This window comes from Arvicola amphibius, chromosome 15 (assembly GCF_903992535.2).
Source record: "Arvicola amphibius chromosome 15, mArvAmp1.2, whole genome shotgun sequence".
NCBI classification, from domain to species: Eukaryota; Metazoa; Chordata; class Mammalia; order Rodentia; family Cricetidae; genus Arvicola; species Arvicola amphibius.
Genome location: NC_052061.1, coordinates 4,544,083 through 4,565,587, shown reverse-complemented (window position 1 = coordinate 4,565,587; position 21,505 = coordinate 4,544,083). Strand labels below are relative to the sequence as shown.

Sequence of the window (21,505 nt, the reverse complement as noted above, 5' to 3'; positions counted from 1 at the left end):
TCTTCTATTCCCTCCTAAAAACTTTTAAAAGTGCAAGGCAGGTTTCTTCTTGAAAATAACAACTGTGAGAGGGGGCAGGGTGCTCCACCCAGGAGTGCAAGAACATCACCACCGTTTGAGGGTTTCCACAAGACTGTCCAGGCAGGCAGTTCTACCTCCAGGCGTGCACCCGGGGATGGGGATCATGGATCATGGAGCACTGCATGTGCCTCACTCTGCTTCCTCCTTCTTCTCCTCCAGCATCTCCACCGACAGCGTCTGCTCCTCAGGATCTGGGCCTGGGCTCACTCGGATCCTCACTGAGGGCCCTGGGGGCTCTGAGGGCCCAGCCGCCACCTCCTCGGTGCCACCCTCTGGCTTCCCCTGGGCAGGCGGTGGAGAGCATGGGGCCGGAGGCTCTGGGGGCTCCTGAGGCTCTGGGGGCTCCTGGGGCTTCTTGGGTTCTGGCGGTTCCTGGGGCACAGGTTGGTCCACAGCTCCGGAGCCCTCCTCTCCCCCAGCTTCCTGCGAGCTCTTGGCCTGAAACCCAGAGAGCGTGACACGTGAGGTGAAGCCTTCTCCTCCACGGAGCGTAAAGGGATCTTACAAGCCAACTGGCCCCCACCTTCTGGGACTTCCAGGGGACAATGGCACACAGGAGGTGAAAGCTAGTGGCCTAGCAGAGCAGGCACAGGGTAGTGTAAAAGAAACAATGTAGTATTGGCAGATTGAAGTTTGAGGATGAGAGGCCAGCATGTTTTGGGGATAAGTCTTGGGGATTTGTTTAATTTTGAGACAGTGTTCCATATGTAGCCCTGGCTGACCTTAATATTGGTGTGGAGCACAAGTTGGTCTCGAACTCAGGGTCCTTCTTCTTCAGCCTATTTCGGAATGCTGAGACTACAGGTTTGAGCTACCATGCCCAGCTCTTAGGGTAATTTAGACTATTATGGGCTGGAACCCTGTATTAAGTTGTGCAGTCAAGTACAGATCCATCCCCCCAAGTTATTTGGGGAGTTGATAACCATGATAAGCCTTGTCAAAAGCTGAGCCATCCTGACACCCACTCCCCCTCCTCTTCTGGTTTTTCAAGACAGGGTTTGTCTGTGTGACCCTGGCTGTCCTGGATCTCACTCTGTAGACCAGGCTGGCATCCAACTCAGAGATCTCCCTGCCTCTGCCTCCTGAACACTGGGATTAAGGGCATGTGCCACCACTGCCTGGCTACACACACACAATTTTTCTTAGTAATGGATGGTGAGTGAGAAAAACTTAGAGTACATAGGTAAAGCTGAGTAAGCAGGAGAACCTGTGGCCTGGCCATCTTTCTGGAAGGTTCCAAAGGTTGCAACCCTTATAGGAAGAATGGAGTGGGGTATCAGAAAAATTAGGCTGAGGTGACCCTGTGTTCAGAGGCTTGGTTGGCAGCTGTAGACCCTAACCTGTGCTTCCTCCATGGGTGTTGTTGGCCATCAATAAATAATGGGGATGGGGGCTTTTTTTTTTAATCCCTGTGTTCTTATCTGCTTGCTCTTTCACCCTAGTTCTGCAAGGAAGGCAATGGAAGATGAACAATCTAGAAGATCCTCAACTGACTAAGACTCAAGGGAGGGTAGTTGGTATGCTTGTGCGGAACAGAGATCCTTGAAGTTTGCACAGATCATAGGTGTTAAAGGAGCGGGGGAGGGGGCATCAGGATGCTTCTAGAATCAGAAGCAGCTCTGGAGGTCTGCTGCTGCTTCTTCCATGCTTCCTTGTTACCCGCTGCACATGTTCTACCCTACGTGTGCACCCTAAGTTCTCAAGACACCCCACCCTGGGCAGGGTGTTCAGATGCAACTTCTGAAGCCGAGAGATACAAACAGGAAGGGGAGGATCATGGGAAGGCTCTGTGGTGTTCAAATGTTTGGCAAAAGGAACCATGTGGCCACCATGAGTCCTCGGAGTCTCCTGGAGTGACAGAGCCTCTGGACTTGTTTAGTAAAGAGCTCCTTCCCTGCCGTTCTGCGCTGGCTTTCTAAATCTCACAGGACGCTTTTATTAGAACACTCGTGCAATAGGAGCAGAAACCCATCTTAGCTGAAGTCTTTTGCTGCTCTGAGAGAGTCTTTGAGTTCACGTCCACTCAACCCCGAAACAGCAGCCAGCACAAAAGACCCCATTGTGCAAATTCAACCTTGACTAACACAACAATCACATTTTTCCTCTGTCTGGGGCTATTGGTGGGCAATGGTCTGGAATCCCAGGTGGCTTTGATGTCACTTGCCCAACTTCTATTGTCAAATGAACCCTGAATGTGTCCCCTGACTCACACCCCTGGATTGAAGCTGAGTTCACTGGGCTTCTCTGTTAGCCACACAGACTCCTGCCCACTTCTAGGCTGTTATGAGCTGGCCAAATTAGTACCATTATTCTAAGAGGTCTTCTTGGCTTCAGTTACAAAAAAAAAGACCTGTGAGCTAATTTTAATATCCCTTTAGGGTCACAGGAGTAGAAGCCATTGTCACTGTGCATAACTATGGAATTTTTTTCTTTCCAAATCATTTCAATGGTCACAGACACTGTATTAAATAGAACATCACTGTCCCCTGGGGAGAGATGTTCCCAGCCTATATGCACTCCTCCGGCGAACCCCAATACCTTCCCCCAAAGAAGCCTCTCACAACTTCCCATCCAGGAGTGGGCAGGTGTGGGACACACACTGTCCTGGCCCCACTGGCAATGGTTCAGAAATTGGCATGTGTCCCAGCACTGACCAGTGATAATGAGTCCTGGGGACTTTGGCTTTGCTCTTGGGGGAAGATGTACTTCCTGGCAGGGTTGCTACATGAAAGGATGTGGAGTCTTCCGATAAGGAAAGAGAGAGGGCCGACAGAAAGACTAGTCTTGCAACTTGAGATTCAGCTATATTCGAACTTGCCAAGTATCAAGCCCTCTCTTACTTTCCTATCCTGTCAGCATAATGTCTTACTTATGGGTTGTTTGAGGCAAGGCTTCATAATGTAGCTCAGGCTGCCTTGAAATTATGTAGCCCAGGCTGGCCTAGAATTCATAGCAATCCCGCTGCCATCAGCTTCTCACCCTGGTGAGCTGCGACCCAGGTCTCTCAACCTGGCTTGAACCTGCTTCTGTCACCAGCAACCAGACAAAGTCTGCTGCTGTAAAGGAGACAGAAAGTCCCAACACTGGATGTGTGGTCAACTCTTGGAGGTCCCCGACCTTCTCCCCGAAACAAGCCTGCTAAGTGGGAAGAGCCAGGTCCCAACCATGTTACCTGTTCCAGCAGCTGCTGCTGCCGCGCGGCTGCCTCCAATGCTGCCAGTTCCTTGAGCCTGGCTCTCAGGTGAGCAAGCTTGCCACCCTTGGCGCCCCTGCCACCCATCTTTCCTGCTGCAGCGAGGGCGGCATTGAAGAGTTTCGGGGTGCCTGCGCGTGGGGGCAGGATGAGTACACTCTTCTCCTCCTTGGGCTTATTGTTGTTTCTTAACATGCGCCTGAAAGAGAGACACACCCACTTCCATCCAAAGCACAGTGGGGAGGAGCCCCATCCATGCCTGTGTAGAACCCTACATGCCCCTACATGGTGGTGGTGGTGGTCGTAGTGTTGGTGCTGCCATTGGCTGGTGGTTTCAGGGTACTTTGCTGGGGCAAGCACAGTGCTGAGTGCTTACGCACAGATGGATTAGAGCTGCCATAATGAGGTGGGGCTTACTGTCTGTGCCATAGGGAAGGGAACACTGGAACCCAGAGAGGTTGATTACCTTGCTTGAGGTCACACTGGATAGACTGAAGGACGCAGCTGTAGTTCAGATATGATTTGAGGGCATCTCGAAGGGTTCGTAGGCATATGGTGATATTGGAAGGGGGGAGCATGGAACCTTCCGGAGTCAGGGCCTGTTGTCTTTAGTGATCTAGTTCTCCTGGGACCCTGGCTAGTTCTCACAAAAGGGATTGTTATGAAACCCACCCTGGCCCCCTCTTGATTTTATCTGGAAAAGGTTGGGGTTACTGCACCCCTGAAAACTGAGGAAACTGAGGCTGGGAATAGGGGCAGGGAGCCACCTGCTCTAGGTAGCCAGGAAGTGGCAGAGGGTAGAATTTTCCATCAAACAGAGCCTGTGCCTTTTACTAGGAAGTTTTCAAGCTATGAATATGTGATTAACAGCTTGGCTCAAGAACACATGCATTTTGCATTGCAATCTAGTGGGCGAGACGGCTAATCGGAAAATTCATTCATCAGGGTTCCAGCGCATCTTGTTTGTTTTCTGTTTGTCTGTTTGTTTTTAGATGAGGCCGCTGCCGGCTGCTTAGCTAATCAAGAGCCAGCGGGCTTGAAGTGTGTGCGGTGTTATTAATCGACCGAGATTTGCATTTCTCTCTGGGTTTCCCCAGGAGACGCAAGCATGATCATCCATCAGAGGCCTTGGAAGCAGGCTCGCTAGCAGCCCGGGCGCTGTCACTTAGGTCACGTGAGTCCATAATTCATACGTGACAGGCGGCAGGAAGGCTCGGTTGGAGTGCTGAGATGACAAAGGGCAGTGGAGAGGGAGGATAGTGGCTCTGTTTTGAGTCAGTGCAGATAGGCGTGCCCACGTGAATGGAGTTCTCTCTACAGTCCAGGCCTCTGCCCTGGAAAGGGCAATGAGGCAGGGACTTGATGCAGGAAGGAGAAAGCCAGCAGACAACCTCAACATGGATCAGAGGTGAGCGAACAGTATGGTTTCCACACAAATGCTCTGATGCTCATAATGGTATTACAGAAGTATGAGAGAAGCCACTTCTCCCAATCATTACTCAAAACCCAGAAAGAAAAAAGAAAGAGGGATTCTGTACCTGGCCTTCTTCCGGAGCAACTTCTGAGATTCAGGGTAATGCACCAAAATTTCATTCAAGTCCTTCTTGTCCAGAATGAAGAGGTTGGTGAACCCATGGGCCACCACGTTGGCCGTGCGCCGGTTCCCGCCCCCCACAGCCAGCAAGCTGGAATAGAAAAGGGAGGGGAATGAGACCATTTGTAGGCCGTGGTTTTAGAGAGATTGCCTTAGGTTTCTGTTGATGTTGTTTTGTTTTGAGGCAAGATCTCACTATGTAGATCATCAGGCTGCCCTTGAACTCACAGAGATCCTCACGCCTCTGCCTCCTCAGTGCTGGGACTAAAGGGGTGTGTCATCACATCTGGCATCGTTTAGGTTTTGAAGTAGAATCTTTCTGTTCTGCAGGCTGATTTGCTCTCAGCCGCCCCAGTATATGGGACTACAGGCGTATGCCACCCAGTGGCTTGGGTTTTGCTCACATTTATTCAGCTTTGCATTGCCCCACCTCCTTCAGGGTCTGCCATGGTGGGGGATTCCCCCCCAACCTTTGCCCAGGGTGCATGTGACCCCCCCCACCACTGACCTGATCTCTCCAAACACCGATCCGGCTTTGAGTGTCACCAGCACGGCTTTCCCATCTGGACCGCCCAGCACCTGCACCTGCCCCGCCTGGATGATGTACATCTCACGGCCAATCTCCCCCTGGAACAGAAGAGAGTGGAGTCCCACACCGCATGACTGTCCCAGCCCTGCACCACCAACGAACTGAGGGGATGATCTGAAATTGTTTCATAGATGTACCAATTCATCACTAGCTAAAAAAAAAAAATCAATGTGCCGTGTATGTGCAAACATGTGTGGAAATATTCATATTGATGAGCACAGGTGTGGGGGTTCACGAGGAAGCCAAGTAGCTCTCCATAGCAACGAGTACCCTTCAGGTTCAGATCTTCTTTCGATTTTATTTTTACTTCATCATTTTGAGAAAGGGTTTTACAATAAATCTCTGGCTGGCATAGAACTTGAAGCACAGACCTGATTGGTCTTGAACTTGCAGCAATCCTCCTGCCTCTGTCTTTGGGATTATAGGCATGAGACACCGCATGGTGTGGTGTGGAGGAGGGGGTCGCTTCGCTCTTGGCCCCCATCCTTTCTTTTGAATGTTGGGTATGATGCTATCCTGCAGCTCCCACTTGTACGACCCCATGACCCACAACCCAGTGAGAACCTATGGCCAGTGGCCCAGGAGCTTGGTCAGTTGGGGAGGGATGATAATAGCGGTCAGGAGGCCCACAGATCCCAGGGTATCTTCTAAGTTAATGCTGGTGGGCATTTTCCACACAAGTGGACCTGCTATTGTAAGATTATGCTCTACCAAGATTGTAATGTAAGGTCGAACCAGTGGTGGGATTTGAATCCAGACAGACTGACCCAGGGTGCACAGTTGCTATGGTTACTCTGTCCCCAGACCCAGGCTCTGTCTGCTGAAATTCCCAGCACGTCCCAATAGGTCTTTATTTGGCAATAAGGCTGTTGCAGGTGTAAAGCAATTAAGATGGCCTACTTGAGTAGGCTAGCCCTCATCCGATCGAACTGACATTCTCACAGAAAGCACGTATAGGTGACTAGAGAGCCAAAGAGAAGATGAGCATCTTGCTACCTGAGGAAATGGATCATTCATTTGTTCTGCTGGCCCTAACACACGGTAACCTGAGTCCCAAACTAAATCGGAGGAATGAATGAATGAATGACGGAACAGATGAATGACTAAAGGAACGGATGAACGGATGGCTTCCTCTGGAGTCAATCAGAAACAGTAACCTGCCGCATGTCTTCCAACCCTAGTGCCTTCCCAGACCCTGCCTGGGCGGCCCCCTGTCAATCACAGCTGGCATGATTAAAGGATGACGGTAACCCAGCTGCAGGTCAATTTACCCCACAAATGCTCTTTTCAGCCTTACAAGGGATCAAAGTGTGGGGGTTCAAGCCCCAGTGGCTCAGAGAGTCACAGAGGAAGCAACAGCAGAGGGCGCTGCTCACACGTGCTCCCCAACACCTGAGCCGCCTCTCGCCTGCCACAGTGGCAGCCATTGTGCCTATAGGCACATCTTAACCCAGTCTTCCCAGCCACCTCATGAAAAAAGGCACTAACAGTATCTATACTTCATCCATAAGAACAGGACTCAGAGAGGGCAGGCCGCCTGCCCAATGCCGCACCGCCAGAAAGCGGCTCCAACACCGCGTCAACCACTCCATTATTCCCAAACTCCTCCCTGCCCCTAAGGCTTTAAATGCTCAACCTTCTGAAATTCGTCCTCTCTCCTTGGCTCTGCAATTCCAGAAACTTCGCCGCTGCCTCGCACACTGCTCAGCAGACATGTTCAACCTGCAGCTCTCCAAGCCACACTTGGCCAGGGATAGCTATGAATATAAACTGAACTCAGGGACGGCTCAGCAGGTAAAGGCGTTTGCTGTCAGTCTTGATGAGCAGTTTGATCCCCAGAGCCCGCATGGTGGAAAGAGAGAAGTAAGCCCCTCAAGTTGTCCTCTGCCTTCCACATGCTCGCCATTGCATACCCACGCCCCCCAGCAGATAAGTAATTTTAAAGGAGGGGCTGGAGAGAGAGCGCAGGAGTTAGGCGCACTTGCTACTCTTCCAGGGGACCGCACAAATAAATAAAAATAACATCCTTACAAGATTGAAAAAAAGCCAGTCAATGGCAGCACACACTTTTAATTCTAGCACTCAGGAGACAGACACAGGAGGATTTCTATGATTCAAGACCAGCCTGGTCTACATAGTGAGTTCCAGGACCGCTAGGGTTATAGAGAAAGACCCAGTCTCAAAAATAATAAATAATAATTTTAACACACCTGACAGGGGCTAGAGGCTCCCAAGTCTTACTTATTTTCACCCCATACACTCACCCAGACTTACTGACATCTCCGTACAAAAGACCCGAAACTTGCCCACCCCTGCCCCTGGTGACCTTGCTGACATCTTAGTGCCCTTGGCAAGGAGCACAAAGGGCTTTACACTGTCAAGGGCCAGATTCTAACGTAGGTGTCTCCTAGGTGAAGGGAACCTGGTGTGGAGTGGTACAGAGTGGTGGGGCCCATGGCATCAGACAGGGCATCACCTGTCCCTTTAGAGACAGCACCTATTCTCAGGCTGACTCTCGCTGCTGCGGGAAGCAAGACCCAGAGCTAGCCAATGTTCTGCTTCATCCAGACATTTGGAATTTGATGTGGAATCCCCCAGCGTTTAAAGGTTAGGAATAATTCCACTTAAATAAATTCATAAAACACCGCAGGCAGGGCTGTAAACTACCCGCTTTCCTGATGGGAAAATGGAGACCCTGGCGGCAGTTTTGTGGGTCAGAGCCCCTCCACCCATTTTCTGCAAGGCGGGCTCCTCTGTGTGAAGCGAGCATTGGAAGCGCTTGGCAGAGCCTGGGCACCCTCTGCAGCAGGTGCTCTCCGTTCAGCCTGCCAGTGCCCTCAACTTCCTCTGTAGTAGGGTTACCGCTGGGCGAGCCGACCCACTCAAAGGCCCTGCAGACGTTCCCCCACACACACACGTAAACAGCACCCCCGCCCCCCCCCTGCACGCACGCACACACGCATGCGCAGCTCACCTTCTTGCACACATAGTCATTGGGCAGGTAGACAACCGAGCGAAGGCGCTTGAGCATGTCGAAGATCATCTGCCGGTCACAGCCCTGCCCAGACCAAGGGGAAGGAGTCCGTTAGAGGAAGGGGGGGCTTTGTCCTCGGTCCCCCCGCGGGCCAGAGGGCACCTGTGGGGGTACCTGGAAGAGCGCCACTTTGCTGACAATGTCGTAGTTCACGTCGATGGCCAGGTCCAGTCTCATCTTGTCTGGAAGCTGCACCATCAGCTCTGACTCATCTGGGAAGGAGACCCGGTCGGGGTCAGAGTTCAGGCCAGGCCTGGCCCCTCACACCACACACAACCACATGAGGCCCTGCTCTGGCTCAGCCCAACTCCCGTCACAGGGAGCCTCTTCGGGTTCTGAGCGTTCCCATCAGGTATAGCATTCCTTCCTTTCCAAACTCCCACCCATCCTTCAAAACTAAGGACTAATGCCACTTCCTCCTGACTTTGAAGTGCCCACTCAGATTTTGTATCAGTATTCCCTATTCTGTAGCGCTTGTCAACCCCACTTTAATTTTTTTACATCGTGTGTGTGTGTGTGTGTGTGTGTGCGCGCGCGCGCGCGCGCGCGCCATAGCACACCCGTAGATGTCAGAGGACAACTTGTGGAGGTCCTAGGGACTGAGCTGAGCCATCGTACTTGGCAGCAAGCCCCTCCACTGGCTGAGCCATCTCATCGGCCCACCTATCACTTTTATTCCCTTGGAGACAATGTCTAGCTATGCTGTCCACCCTTGACGCAAACTTAAGATGCTCTACTAAGTGCCGGGATCCTAGGCCCCGTGCTGCCATGCCTGGCTCTATCCTTGATTGCGATCGCTTCCACCTTAGATGGAGCTGCATCTCAAGGCGGATGAAGCAAGAGGAGAGTAGCCGTCCAGAGGACGAGCCCTGTAAGTCTTTCAGGGTCTTCACTGGCCTCGAGAGGTCCCTCCAATATCGGTGCTGGGGGTGCAACCAAGAGAGATCTCTCAGGACACAGAGGACAATGGAAGAGTTGGCCAATCTGGGAATCAGGTGAAGGTTGGTGAGGGGAGGTAGGGGGTATGGGGGCTTGGCCAGGCTTACCCAGCATGCCTTGTGAATGCCAGGTATACTCATACCAGGTCTTGACGCGGTTCTGCACAGACCTGGGGATCTTGTAGAAGTTCATGTACTTCACCGTACTGTCCATGCAGCTGCGGTAGTAGGTCTGGCCTGCTGTGGCGGCTCCCACCACGTCTCTCATCTATAGCAAAGACAGCAGTGAGGGGAGGCTAAGGACGTGCTGGGCCCAAGCTGCGCAGGACACAGGTTGGGATATGTAACGGTAGATCGGGTACCTATGCTCGTGACTGCATCAGGGATGGCCACACATAAAGCAGGGACCCTGGAAGTGGGGAGCTAGGCTGCAGACATCTCTGATCATCTCTGGGTCCCCAGCACAATACTGGGTTGGGATGTCCCACCGGGATAGGCTGATGGGATTATACAGACACTCTCCTCAGGGAGGAACACTGAGCCTCGAATATTGTTTCTCAGAGCAGGACCCTTCCAAGTTTGCTTTGAGGACTCGATTTGTTGCCCCTGCCCTGACTAGAACACAAGTCACCCATTACATCAGAGACTCCAAGGGGTTTTCTCACAGGGCACAGCCCAGGTCCCCAGCCCTTGAGAAAGTCACGTAGCCACCTGGCTCACCATATTCCCCAAAGGGACCAGCATTCAAACAGGAAGACGTTTTGGGCAATCCTGGGACACAGACATCCTCCTGTCTCAAATTCTGTGGGCTTCTGGCTCAGCCCGAGTCTTCCCAGTGCTCAATCCCCAAACCACAACACACAGGGAGGTTTCCAGCTTGGAGGAGGGGAGCCACAGGTGGGTGGATGTGCGACCCCAGTTACCTGTCCAATCATTACAGAGAAAGCGAAGACACCTGTGAAATAATTCAGCAGCTGGAAGACAATTTCAAAGAGCGTCTGGGGGTCGGGCAGTCCTCCAATGGTGATGAGAGTTTTCACAGCCCAGTAGTAGCATCGGATGTAACTAGTAAGAGATGAGAAAAGGGGACCTTGGGCAGCACAGGAACTGCCCAGCTGCCCTTGCCATCCTATACAGCCACAGGTGCAAGAAAATGGCCCCACCTCCAGCAGCGCCCTCAAACGCTATCACGTGTGGCTGAGGCTCTGTCCCAGCCATGCGAGAACATGTCAGCGAGAACATGTCACCCTGAAACGTGGATTTGGAACTGAGGTTCCAGCAGACACCTGGACACAGCTCCAGGCCGACTGCTCCCTGAAGCCAGCAAAGGGAAAGCCAGCAGGGCCAAGGAGGTTCCAGGAGACAGCAAGGAAGAGCTGGCAGGGTGACAGACTGGCCCTGGTGACTGGGTTTCATCAGTTTCCTGTCTTTTTCCTTGATCTCCCCTGTGGTGTTGGCTCACAGAAAGTAAGAAGGAAAACAAAACAAGGAGATACTGGGGTCCTCACATCTGAAGGGCTAGCGCCTGCAGACCCAATCAGCTGCAAGTGGGAAACATTTGAAGGAAAAAATGTGTCTAGCTGGGTTCAAAGCCCACTAACACACACACACACACACAGCCCAGGCCTAGAGCAGTGGTTCTCAACCTTCCTAATGCTGTGACCATTTAATACAGCTCCTCATGTTATAGTGACTCCCAACTGTAAAATTATTTACCTCGATATATCATCATTGTAATTTTGCTACTTATGAATCATAATATAAATAATATGCAGGATATCTGATACGTGACCCCTGTGAAAGGGTCATTCAACCCCCCAAAGGGATCGCGACCCACAGGCTGAGAACCACTTGCCCTAGAGCCACCTTCCAGGGTGGACCGATTTTCACTCCCTCCAGCTGGCTTCATCTTCCACAAAATGGACACAGGAGGGGAACATTCTTCCCAGGCAACTGTGAGGATGACGTGAACTGCTAGAGCGGTGACCAGGCCCTAAGTCAGCCATCAAGACCCACACAGTGCCTGTGCCTGCCAGCACCTGTCATGAGGAACAGAGCAGACGGACCCACGTCTTCCAGACATTTCCTCCTTAGTGGGGACAAACATCCAACGCGCACTCATGCTGAGAGGGAGCCCAGGCGGCTGGAGCTGTGGCAGGCTGTGTGTGTGTTTGCGCGTACGTGCGTGTGCACGCACACCCATTCTGCCTCAGGCTTCCTGGGAGGTCTTAGGTGGGGCTGCTTGTCACCAGTTGCCTGGACTTCTGAGAACAATTGTCCCTGACAATACATACCATACCAGTACCAGTCACCAGAGGGCGCATGAGCAGTCCGGTGTCCTGTTCCCACCCCCACCACCTCCCGATCAGCCATCTAGATGACCCAACTGTGGGGGAAATTGAGCGTTCATGCACCTAGGTAGTGAACCACAGAAGGTGTAAAAGTGGTGACCTCAAAGCCCTCAAAGTCCCCTAAATGTTTCTAGTTGGAGCAATCTCCCACAGACATGGCACATGCTGAGACAGAACACAGTGGACTGCCATAGGCAGGCACCGGTTTGCCAAGGTTCCTTGCTCCAGCCTCCAGAAGCCCCCCCAGGAAGTAGTGGCAAATTTTATAGGTATTGAAATCCCAGTCTCCGGCCTCCATCTTTGGAGGCCCTTCCCCACCGTACCCGTTGAACCTTGACCCCCACCCCGGGGAGGGTCAAGGTAGCCCCCCCAAACCTTGATCTCTCCCGAGGAAAGGTCAAGACCACTCCCACAGGCTATTTAAACTGCTCCCCAGAAAATAAACGTGGTTTTCCCTCTTCCTCCCCGGTGGTCATGTGTCGGCAGCTTTCTGTTTCCCACCACCTGAGAGCTCAGGCTTCTAATTAAACCTGGATATCTTTTAATTTGGTCTGACTGGGATTATTTTGCGTCGGTGGAGAGGCGCGGTTAGGAAATAGTCCTAACGGTTATTGTTTGTGCTGTTGAACTTTTTGAAGAATTTTCTGTTGCTGCGCTTTGTTCCCCTATCCAGGGTCCCTGGAGGACTCCCCTGGGAAAAAAAAGCATGTCAGCAATCACAACTAGATTCCCCGGGGTCCTTAGGAAGAAGGTTCCAGAGATTCCCTGACCTCTCCTTCCTGCTCGTCCCTTCTAGGGCTGCCAGTCTGGCTGCCACTGAGAAAGGGGCTTCTTAGATTTCGCGCACAGACTCCTTTGAGAGCTGAAGGAAAGCCAGAAAACGACCTAGAACAGCAGACATAGTCAGGGAATTTCACTTCCGTTTCCAGGCTGGGGCTGTTAGAATTTCTGACCCGTTTCCTGGCCTGCTGGCTTTTACAGCAGGGGCAGGCGCAGCCCTGGCATTCCGGCCTCAGCCAGACGCTCACACTCACTGGTTTGTTTTGTGTTTTGTTGGTCTTCACAAGACTCCTTCCTGGGTAGCACCCTAGCACTCAGGAAGCCAGTCAACAGAACGTCCTGAGACCCATTTCGGTCATTTTGACAACAGTCTGTTTTTTTCTTTTTCATTTTTTTGTTTTTGTTTTTAAGACAGGGTCTCATTGGTAGCCCTGCAACTTGGGCTACAAAATGAACTCAAGGCCAACCTGGGCAACTTAGAGAGACTCTTAAAAACATCTAGGTTATTTTCCACACAGAAGGCCTTGGGCTCTATCCCCAGAACTTAAAACATCTATATATCATAAGGAAGCCATGAAGCCAAGGGCCAGAGATGCACAGACAATGCCGTGCTGTGGGTGTGGGATGCGCGCAGGGTTCAGAAGGTGCAGAGGAAGCAGGCCAGTATGCCATGGTCCAGTCAACAAGCTGTCACTCACGCTTAACCCAGCAATTACACGCAGAAGTGATAATTTTGTCATTGGGGTTAACCAAACACATTCCTAAAATTAATTTCACCTCCTTTTATGTTTAGAATGTGGCTACTAGAACATTTCAAGTTGCATGTATGAGTCACATCATACTGTAATACTGTATGAATTACAGAGCCTTGCTTTAGGCAGTAGGGAACCAGCTGAGGTTTGCTGTTTGCAGACCATTGTACTGGACACATATGTATGCACAGTGCCACATGCAACACTTTGCTGATGCTGACTCTGAGAGGAAACCCGGGACTACATGCTCTTGTTACAGTTCTTCAGTTCGAAGATGCAGCAATTGCATAGCACACCAGTGAGTTAATTCAGTTTTTTTTCCTTTGAGATACTGGAGTTTGAGTCTAGGGCCCTGTGCCTGAGAACTCTCCCACTGAGCAGCATCCTCAACCCAAATTCAGCATTTTGTACAAAAATAAATATCATGTTAAACATATGCATGGATTATCCATATACCTCACATTTAGAAATGCTCAAGTCTGAAAAAGTAGGTCGCCCACGGGGAGGTAAAATAACACAATATCACATAGATCCTCTGGAGCCATGCTGCTTCTGCCAACAGTCCTCTTTCATGGGTCCCAATGGGTGTTTTCGTGTTTTTCAGTATGACAAATGACATTATGGGGTATATCTTTATCTGTGATGTGAGTCCTTGTCCCCTCCCCTGAATATTTCCTCACACTAAAGCCTGTGTGGTGTACTTGCCAACCCTACCGGACTTGGGGATGCTGAGGTCTCTCTAGCACACCTCATTCCTAGACCCTCTCCTGGCACAGTTCCCAGGAGACCTTTGCTTAGGGAGATGATGGAAAAGGAGAACTTGGCCCTACAACCTTGGCCATGAGTGGCTCCTTGGGCACAAGGTTGTCTTGCCAACGCAATGCCTGTGACTGTAGAGGCCCATACAATGCCCTGGAGGAAGCCTGGCTCACCTGTTCCCCACGCCGTCATAAACCCAGTGAGTGGAACCGATGCCCTGGAAGGCCGATGCCCAGTAGTAAAGACACGAGTTCAGGTGTAAGCTGTACAACAGGTAGGCAGTGGTCCTGATGACCCTGCAGAGGGAGAGAGTGTGACACAGCCAGGGAGGTGACAGCTTGCCCCCCGGGGACAGCGCTTTAGGAAATGAACTGGAGCTCGGTTTCCCCACAGCCTACCTCCTAGGTTTCCCTGCTGGAGCCACACAACCCTGCCAGTCACTCAGGCCGACACCCTCTCTCTCCTCTGCTGCATCCCTTTAATTCTAAGGTGGAGCTAACTGAGTCAACCCACCACTGAGTCAATTCGGGTTTTTCTTTGTGGACAGGGTTGGAATTGAACCCAGGGCATTTGATTGGAGCCTTGTCCGAATGCGGGGCTGGAAAAACTGAGGGGTCAAAGGGGAAATATGACCTGAGGAGGAGCAGGGAGGAGACCGGTGTGTACAGAGAAATGGCAATGAGCTATGAAGTTCTTGAAATAGGAACAAAGAGCCTTGACCCCAAGTATGGCCTAGCTGGTCCCGGGCCCTACCTTGAACACCTATGTTGTGCTCACTGTGTTCTTACAATGGTCCCTTCTGTTATAGCTAGGGTGGAGCTTCAGGTCCTTGGACTGACACAGAAATGCTGACTTGTGACTTGAGCCAACCTGTGAGTGGCCTTGTCACAGTGGATGGGGCAAATAAGACATTCCTGGATCTTATCAAACAAACGAAACAAATATTCTTCCAGAGAAGTTGGGCCAAGAAGAGGCCATGAGGCCTGGGTGGGGGCTTGGGTGTGTGTGTGTGTGTGTGTGTAGGTGTGCACACGCGCTGACATGCATATGCACACACGGAGAACTCTCACCTGTAAACGTAGGCTTTGCTGAGGATGGCTTCCAAGCGGTTATTAAACTCGAAGAAGGCCATGTACTAGAAGGGAGAGGGAGGTGTCAGGGTAGCCCTGTGCCTGCTGGGTAACCGATATTGTCATGGTCCCCCTGTTAGTAATTCTCCCCACTTACTGTCTTTGGGAAAGAGCACCAGTATCATGTAAGGGGAATCATAAGTTTAATTGGGTGGCTATAAAAGTCCGTTTAGGGGATCCCGATTGCCCTGAGTGGCCATCTATCCTGACCACATTCACATGGCAAATCCTCCTAGGATCCTGGGTCCAGCCAGTGAGTGTCACTGAATGACGCTGAGTGCTGATAAAAATGGGTGCCTTACATTCAAATCCCTCCTTGGCACACCCTTACTCCTGTTACCTTGGAACCCATCCGTACCAAGGGCCAATTTCTCCATCCTCTGGATGGAGTCCATTATAAAGCAGAAGACCCTTCTTTGAGAAGCTCTGTAGGGATGGAGCTAGAGCTAGATTGCCTACATTCAAATCCAGACTCCACTCCTGCCTAGCTGTGTGACATTGGGCAAGTTCCTTAGCTTCTCTGTGCCCCTTAAGATGGTAAGAACAGCCAGGTGGTGGTGGCACACACCTTTAATCCCAGCACTGGGAGGTAGAGGCAGGTGGATCTCTGTGAGTTTGAGATCAGCCTGGTCTACAGAGCGAGTTCCACAATAGGCTTCAAAGCTATACAGAGAAATCCTGTCTGAACCCCCCCCCCAAAAAAAATAAATAATAAATAAAAGATGGTAAGATCAGTATTCAAGTCATGAAACTGAAGAACTAGAATTAGTAAAGTCTTGGGGTCAGAGATGAACAAGAGTTTCCCAGAGTCACCAGCAATTATAACAAGCTTCGTATTCTTACTAAGGCATGCTCGGAGGGCATTCACCTCCCCAGTGTCTCCTCTTGGGGACACCTTCCTTTCCCCAAGTGGCAGTGCCCATGCCAAGCACAGAGAAACCAAAGGCCTCGGGGACCTGCCAGTCTTACCTTCAAGCAGCGGGGCAGGCGAAGGAGGGGGTTCACTCCGAGTTTCAAGTAGAGGAAGTCCAAGGGCAGGAGGCAGAGCAGGTCCATCTGAAATCCCAATGGGGCACCGCAGGGAATAAGGCACAGAACCTCAGGGGGAGGAGGGCTGAGGGACATGTCTCTATCTGCCAGAGAAGGGTCAGAATGCTCAGGACAGCCTCAGATGAGAGGGCACAAGGCCTCCCACCAATCCACGCCCGTGTGGCTTCATAGACTATGGTGTCCATCTCCAGTGCAGCTATGTTACTGACCAAGGTAAGGGACCCTGTGCTGCTAAATTGGAAGTGGAAACACAGACATGGAAAGGTGTTTAGTGAGGGCCACCCAGTCTGAAGGCTTATGGCATAGTGGACATTCCCATGGGAGATGGGACTAGCCTCCCTTTATGTGCCAGGAACTACATGGCACAGACCCCCAAATACCCAGGTCCTCAGAGACCCAGCAACTATCGCTCATCCCCCCCACCCTCCAGGTACACACCTTAAACCGGCGAGACTTCAGATAGTTATTACGCATCTCCTTTTTGTCTGTCTAGAAGAAGGAGGCACAGTGATGGAGAAACAGGGTTAGATTACGTTCTGACCAGAGAGAATCAGGATGCCACCCTAGCCACACGCAACCACGCTGCCGGGAAGGACTTGTGGTTGCAGGTGGGTGGCTACCATAGGAACAAGCTGTGTTGGAGTCACCAGCCAGCCTCCGATCTCATGGATGGAGGAAGGTGGAGACTCTCAGCTCCTCCCAGGACAACTAACCACTTGATTTGTGGGGAGCCGGCAACTCTCTGATGGGGCTAGGGCAGAATCTGGCCAACGACTCCCCAGTTGTTACCAACACTTTCATTTCTGGCATATGCTGTCTCCGGGTATCACAGGCTCCTAGATTCTGGATTCATATTACACTTTAATTCATGCTGCCTATTGTTAACAATAGTGTTTGTGGCCTGTGAAGCAGCTGTGGGCCTAGCATCCCTTGATATGGCACCCAACACATATGGTACAATGTCCAAGACCTTAACTGTTACATGGCACTCAAAAACCCCATACAGCTTAATAATTAGCTTTATGACACTATTGATTTTTCTTTTTTCTTTATCAAATGATTCTTTTTACTAAAAGATCTATTTTTCTTTGTATGTGTGTGTGTGTGTGTGTGTGTGTGTGTGTGTGCAGGTGTGTGCATTAGATCCCCTGTAGCTACCTGATGTGTGTGCTGGAACTGAACTTGGGTCCTCTGGAAGGCCAGCAAGTGTTCCTGACTGCTGAGCCATCTCTCCAGAGACCTTGACTCATTTGGTTTTGAGACAGGGTCTCCCTCTATAGACCAAGCTGGCCTCAGATTTACAAAGATCCTCCTTGCCTCTGTCTCCTGGGTGCCAAGATTATAGGTGTATGCCACCGTACCTGGCTCCCTCTTAATTCTTATCAATATAATGAAAGCGGCCAAAACCTTTCCCTAATATGTTTTTGCTTTCCTGTCAGCCCCCTTCTATATGTTAATGGCCTGACCTCTTCCATTGATACGTATAACCAGTCACTATTCCTTATCAAAGGAAACTCTAATTCAGAAGAAGAGGCCACTTGGAAGCTGTTTGAAAAGAAAGCCCTAGTTTTGCTGTACTGTGGACGTTTTTTAAACTTTGCCATGGTGAAAATGGACCCCCGGGGCCTCGGGAGCTAGGCAAGTACCGCTGAGCTACACACCCAGCCCTCCGTGTGGAGTTTTAGGAAACGACTTGCTCACAGAAACGGGAATTGGGATGCCTGCCTCTCTTCTCCTTTCCTTTCTCCTATCCCTTCCCCCCACCCCAAGCCACTGTGTTTTTAAGACAGGGTTTTGCCAGGCAGTGGTGGCACAAGCCTTTAATTCCAGCACTTGGGAGGTCAAGGCAGATGGATCTCTGAGCTCAAGGCCAGCCTGGTCTACAGAGTGAGTTCTAGAACAACCAGAGCTACACAGAGAAACCCTGTCTCAAAAAAAAAAAAAAAAAAAAAAAAAAAAAAAAAAAAAAAAAAACAAACAAGAAAAGACAGATTTTGACTACACAGCCTGGTGTAGCTTCGAATTCAGCTCTACCGGCCTCAGCCTCCTGAGTCCTAGGCATGGGTCACACCAGCAGGGTCACAGTGAGGGCTTTGGTTTCCTCTCAGTAAGGGGCCAGTTCAGGTTGTTCCATATAGCGGCTCATCTCCGTGCCCTTGGTCAGGAGGCACTCAGCTCCCTGAGCCCCGCACTCTGCATGCGACATCTAGTTTTGTAGCAATACTTGTATCATCGGGGAGCTGTTACCAACCCGTTCATGGATGAGGACGCTGAAGCTCAGATAGGGCTTCAGCTAGACTATGGAGCAGGTGCCCCAGCCCCAGATGCTGTTCTCCAGACCACTTCTTTAACTCTGTCAGGTGGTCCAGAAAGCAGTTCATCCCTGGATGGCATCTAATGCATATAATGTGAACATGTGCAAGTGTTCCAGAACCAACAAACACACACAGCCATGAACAGCTGCTTCAGGGTTTCCTTGTTGCCTGTCACAGCATCAAAGGTCAGTCCCCCAAGGCCCCTGCCACTCCCTCCCCCCGGCCTGTGACTCACTATGATGTCCCCGCCTTTGACAAACTGCAGGCGCATCTGGAACACGGTGATGTCCAGGAGGTAGATGAGATCACACAGGTAATCCATCAGCAGCCAGAAGTGGATGTTGTCCGGCCGCTGGTACGGGAAGGCCCACCGCACGGGGATCAGCCAGCAGTTCCAGTTCCAGGCCAGCACCACGAAGAACAGCCACAAGATGTACATGAGGTCTGAGGGGCGACAGGGACGGGCTTGAGGGCCAGCAAGACAGGATGCTTCCCCTGGGCTCCTGCGTGTGGCTTTCACTCCGTGGAAGATAGACAGACAGATGGGCAGACGGGTAGATGAGTGGATGAGGGGATAGGTGGGCATGGAGGTCCCTGATGGGCCCTGAAAGGTCACAGTCTTCTGATGAGGGGGCATGGTGGCATTATTGGATAACAGATAGCTAAGTGGAAACCCCTTTGGCTTTCCCTCTTTCAAAATTTTTTATTATGTTCATTTATTTATGAAGGGGCATAAGGGTACCACAGAGCATTTTGGAGGTCGGAGGTCAACTCTCGGGAGTTGGTTCTTTCCTTCCACTGTGTGTGTCCTGGGGATGAACTTACGTTGTAAGTCCTGGCTGGCATATTTACCCACCGAGGTACCTCACCAGCCCATGGACAGTTTTTGACAATAAATTTTCTGTCTTAGGAATTCCAGAGCAGTAAATGACACACAGAGAACAGACAGACAGATGGACACAGATGTGGGCTGATACCTGGGTGGACTAGAGATGACGTGGTATCTTAGAAACCCAGTAGACACCAAGGGTTGGGGTCCTACCCCTGGGTGACTGGTTGTTTAACTAAGATATTCCTCTCTGGCACCTGCTTTGGTCTGTTCAAAGTCACAAAAAATCACCATCTGAGAAGGCAAGGGGCTCCAGTGTGGACTGTAAAGTGTGGTGCACACGGGGTGGGTGCTGGGCTGGAGGACTATGGTCTGGACTACAGAGGATCATGGGAATCCGCTCCAGACTAGGATGAAGTCCACCTTGCCCCTGCTCTGAGCCCGCGTGGCCAACTTAGAAAGAAGACTTGGCAAGGTCAAGGTGAGGAGTCTAATTGGCTGCTTCTGAGGTAGTTCATTCCTTTGTGCCTCAGCTTCTTCGTCTGTAAAATGGGTGTGATCTATGTCCCTAGCCCAGGGACTTGTGTTAAAGAATCGGGCAAGGATATGGAATCATTTTGGAAAGTGTGAGGAATTGTGACCCCCCCCCCCCTCCGAGGGGACTCACTGGTCAGCGGGTCGATGCTCTGGGGAAACCGGTACATCTTCCAGGGCCTGCGCTTGAACTTGCAGCAGAGCATGTCGCAGTAGTGTTCCTCCTCTGCTGCCTCCGCGTCCGCGGGCTTCTGCGCCGGGGCCGGCTCTGGGGCCTTCTTGGCTGGGGCTATGGGATGACACTAGTGACCATCTGACCCAGCCCTGAGGCTTTGTGGGGGACTTGAGGGAAAGGGTGCCACCCACAGAGCTGGGACTGCAGGGCCTCCACACGTCCGAGCACACAACTCGCTCACAAACTCTGAGTGCAGAAGCCGATACGTTCTTTAGGGGCGAACTCCAAGGCTCCCTCTTGCACAGCAGCCGGGAGTCCCTGGCAGCTCTTCCTACACCCCAGCCAGGAGGTGCTCCTCGAGAGCACACTTCATCTCAGTGTGTGTGTGTGTGTGTGTGTGTGTGGGTGTGCGTGTATGTGTGTGTGTGTCTGTCTATGTCTGTATGTCAGTGGGCTCCTTGCTCCTTTGATGGGCAGGACATTTTGTGCCAATGCTCCCATCTTCCTTACTCAAAATGCTGAAGGGTTCAACCAACTCGGGGACCTGTGAATTCAGACTTCTCAGAGTAGGACTCAGCTCCATTATCTGCCTGAGATTCAGCCTCACGTGGGTCTGTGATGCTGCACCTTGGCTCTTAGGGGTCCAACACGGCTGTGTTTCTAGTGTTAGGAGTACGAAGTCGGTCTCTGATAATCTGGCATGGGCATTTGAGTCCCAGTGTACAACCCTTGTCAGAAAAACCTAGAAAATATCCCTGACAAAAAGCTTGTAGCATAGGGGTACACACTTTTAATCCCAATGCTTGGGAGGCAGATGCAGGTGGATCTCAGTGAGTTCAAGACCAGCCTGGTCTACAAAGTGAGTTAGAGGCCAGCCAGGGCTACACAGCGAGATTCTATTTAAAAAAGAAAAAGAAAAACATGTTTGAGTTCATCCTTGTAAATTTTCTTTCTCTGTCTTTGTTTCTGTTTCTGATAGTATCTCACTATATAGTTCAGGCTAGCCCCAAACTTGTGATCCTCCAGCCTCAGACTCCCAAGTGCTAGGGATTCCAGACATTCATCACCTTGTTGGACAACTCCTTAAAGGAAGGAGATGTTAGACCAGCACGCTGGCTCACACCTGTAATTCCAGCATGTAGGAGGGTTGCCGTGAGTTCCCAGTCAACCTGGGACTACTGGGTGAGTTCCAGGCCAGCTGGGGATATAGAATGAGATCTGGTCTCAAAAAAGAAATAAAGAACTATTCAGTTGGCCCCAGCAAGGCGTCTGTGCCTCTGAACATAGAGACAGCCTGCCGCTGGGCAGCGGCGGCACATACCTTTGGTCCCTGCACTTAGGAGGCAGAGGCAGTAGGATCTCTGAGTTTGAGACCAGCCTGGTCTACAGCATGACTTCCAG

The 21,505-nt window shown here is 51.2% G+C and overlaps 1 protein-coding gene across 1 annotated transcript in view; it reads right to left on the bottom strand.

Moving 5' to 3' along the window:
* Positions 1-210: 210 nt before the first annotated feature.
* Positions 211-21,505, bottom strand: part of Cngb1 (cyclic nucleotide gated channel subunit beta 1) — a 57,903-nt gene continuing 36,608 nt past the window's right edge. The window contains exons 21-34 of the mRNA XM_042054239.1: positions 20,063-20,218; positions 18,802-19,010; positions 16,690-16,740; positions 16,171-16,257; positions 15,142-15,206; positions 14,245-14,367; positions 10,353-10,494; positions 9,538-9,697; positions 8,606-8,703; positions 8,432-8,515; positions 5,377-5,495; positions 4,813-4,959; positions 3,254-3,473; positions 211-519 (exon numbers count right to left, since the gene is read on the bottom strand). Of these exons, the coding sequence (XP_041910173.1) occupies positions 211-519; positions 3,254-3,473; positions 4,813-4,959; positions 5,377-5,495; positions 8,432-8,515; positions 8,606-8,703; positions 9,538-9,697; positions 10,353-10,494; positions 14,245-14,367; positions 15,142-15,206; positions 16,171-16,257; positions 16,690-16,740; positions 18,802-19,010; positions 20,063-20,218 (1,970 nt within the window). The remainder of the gene's footprint in view (positions 520-3,253; positions 3,474-4,812; positions 4,960-5,376; positions 5,496-8,431; positions 8,516-8,605; positions 8,704-9,537; positions 9,698-10,352; positions 10,495-14,244; positions 14,368-15,141; positions 15,207-16,170; positions 16,258-16,689; positions 16,741-18,801; positions 19,011-20,062; positions 20,219-21,505) is intronic.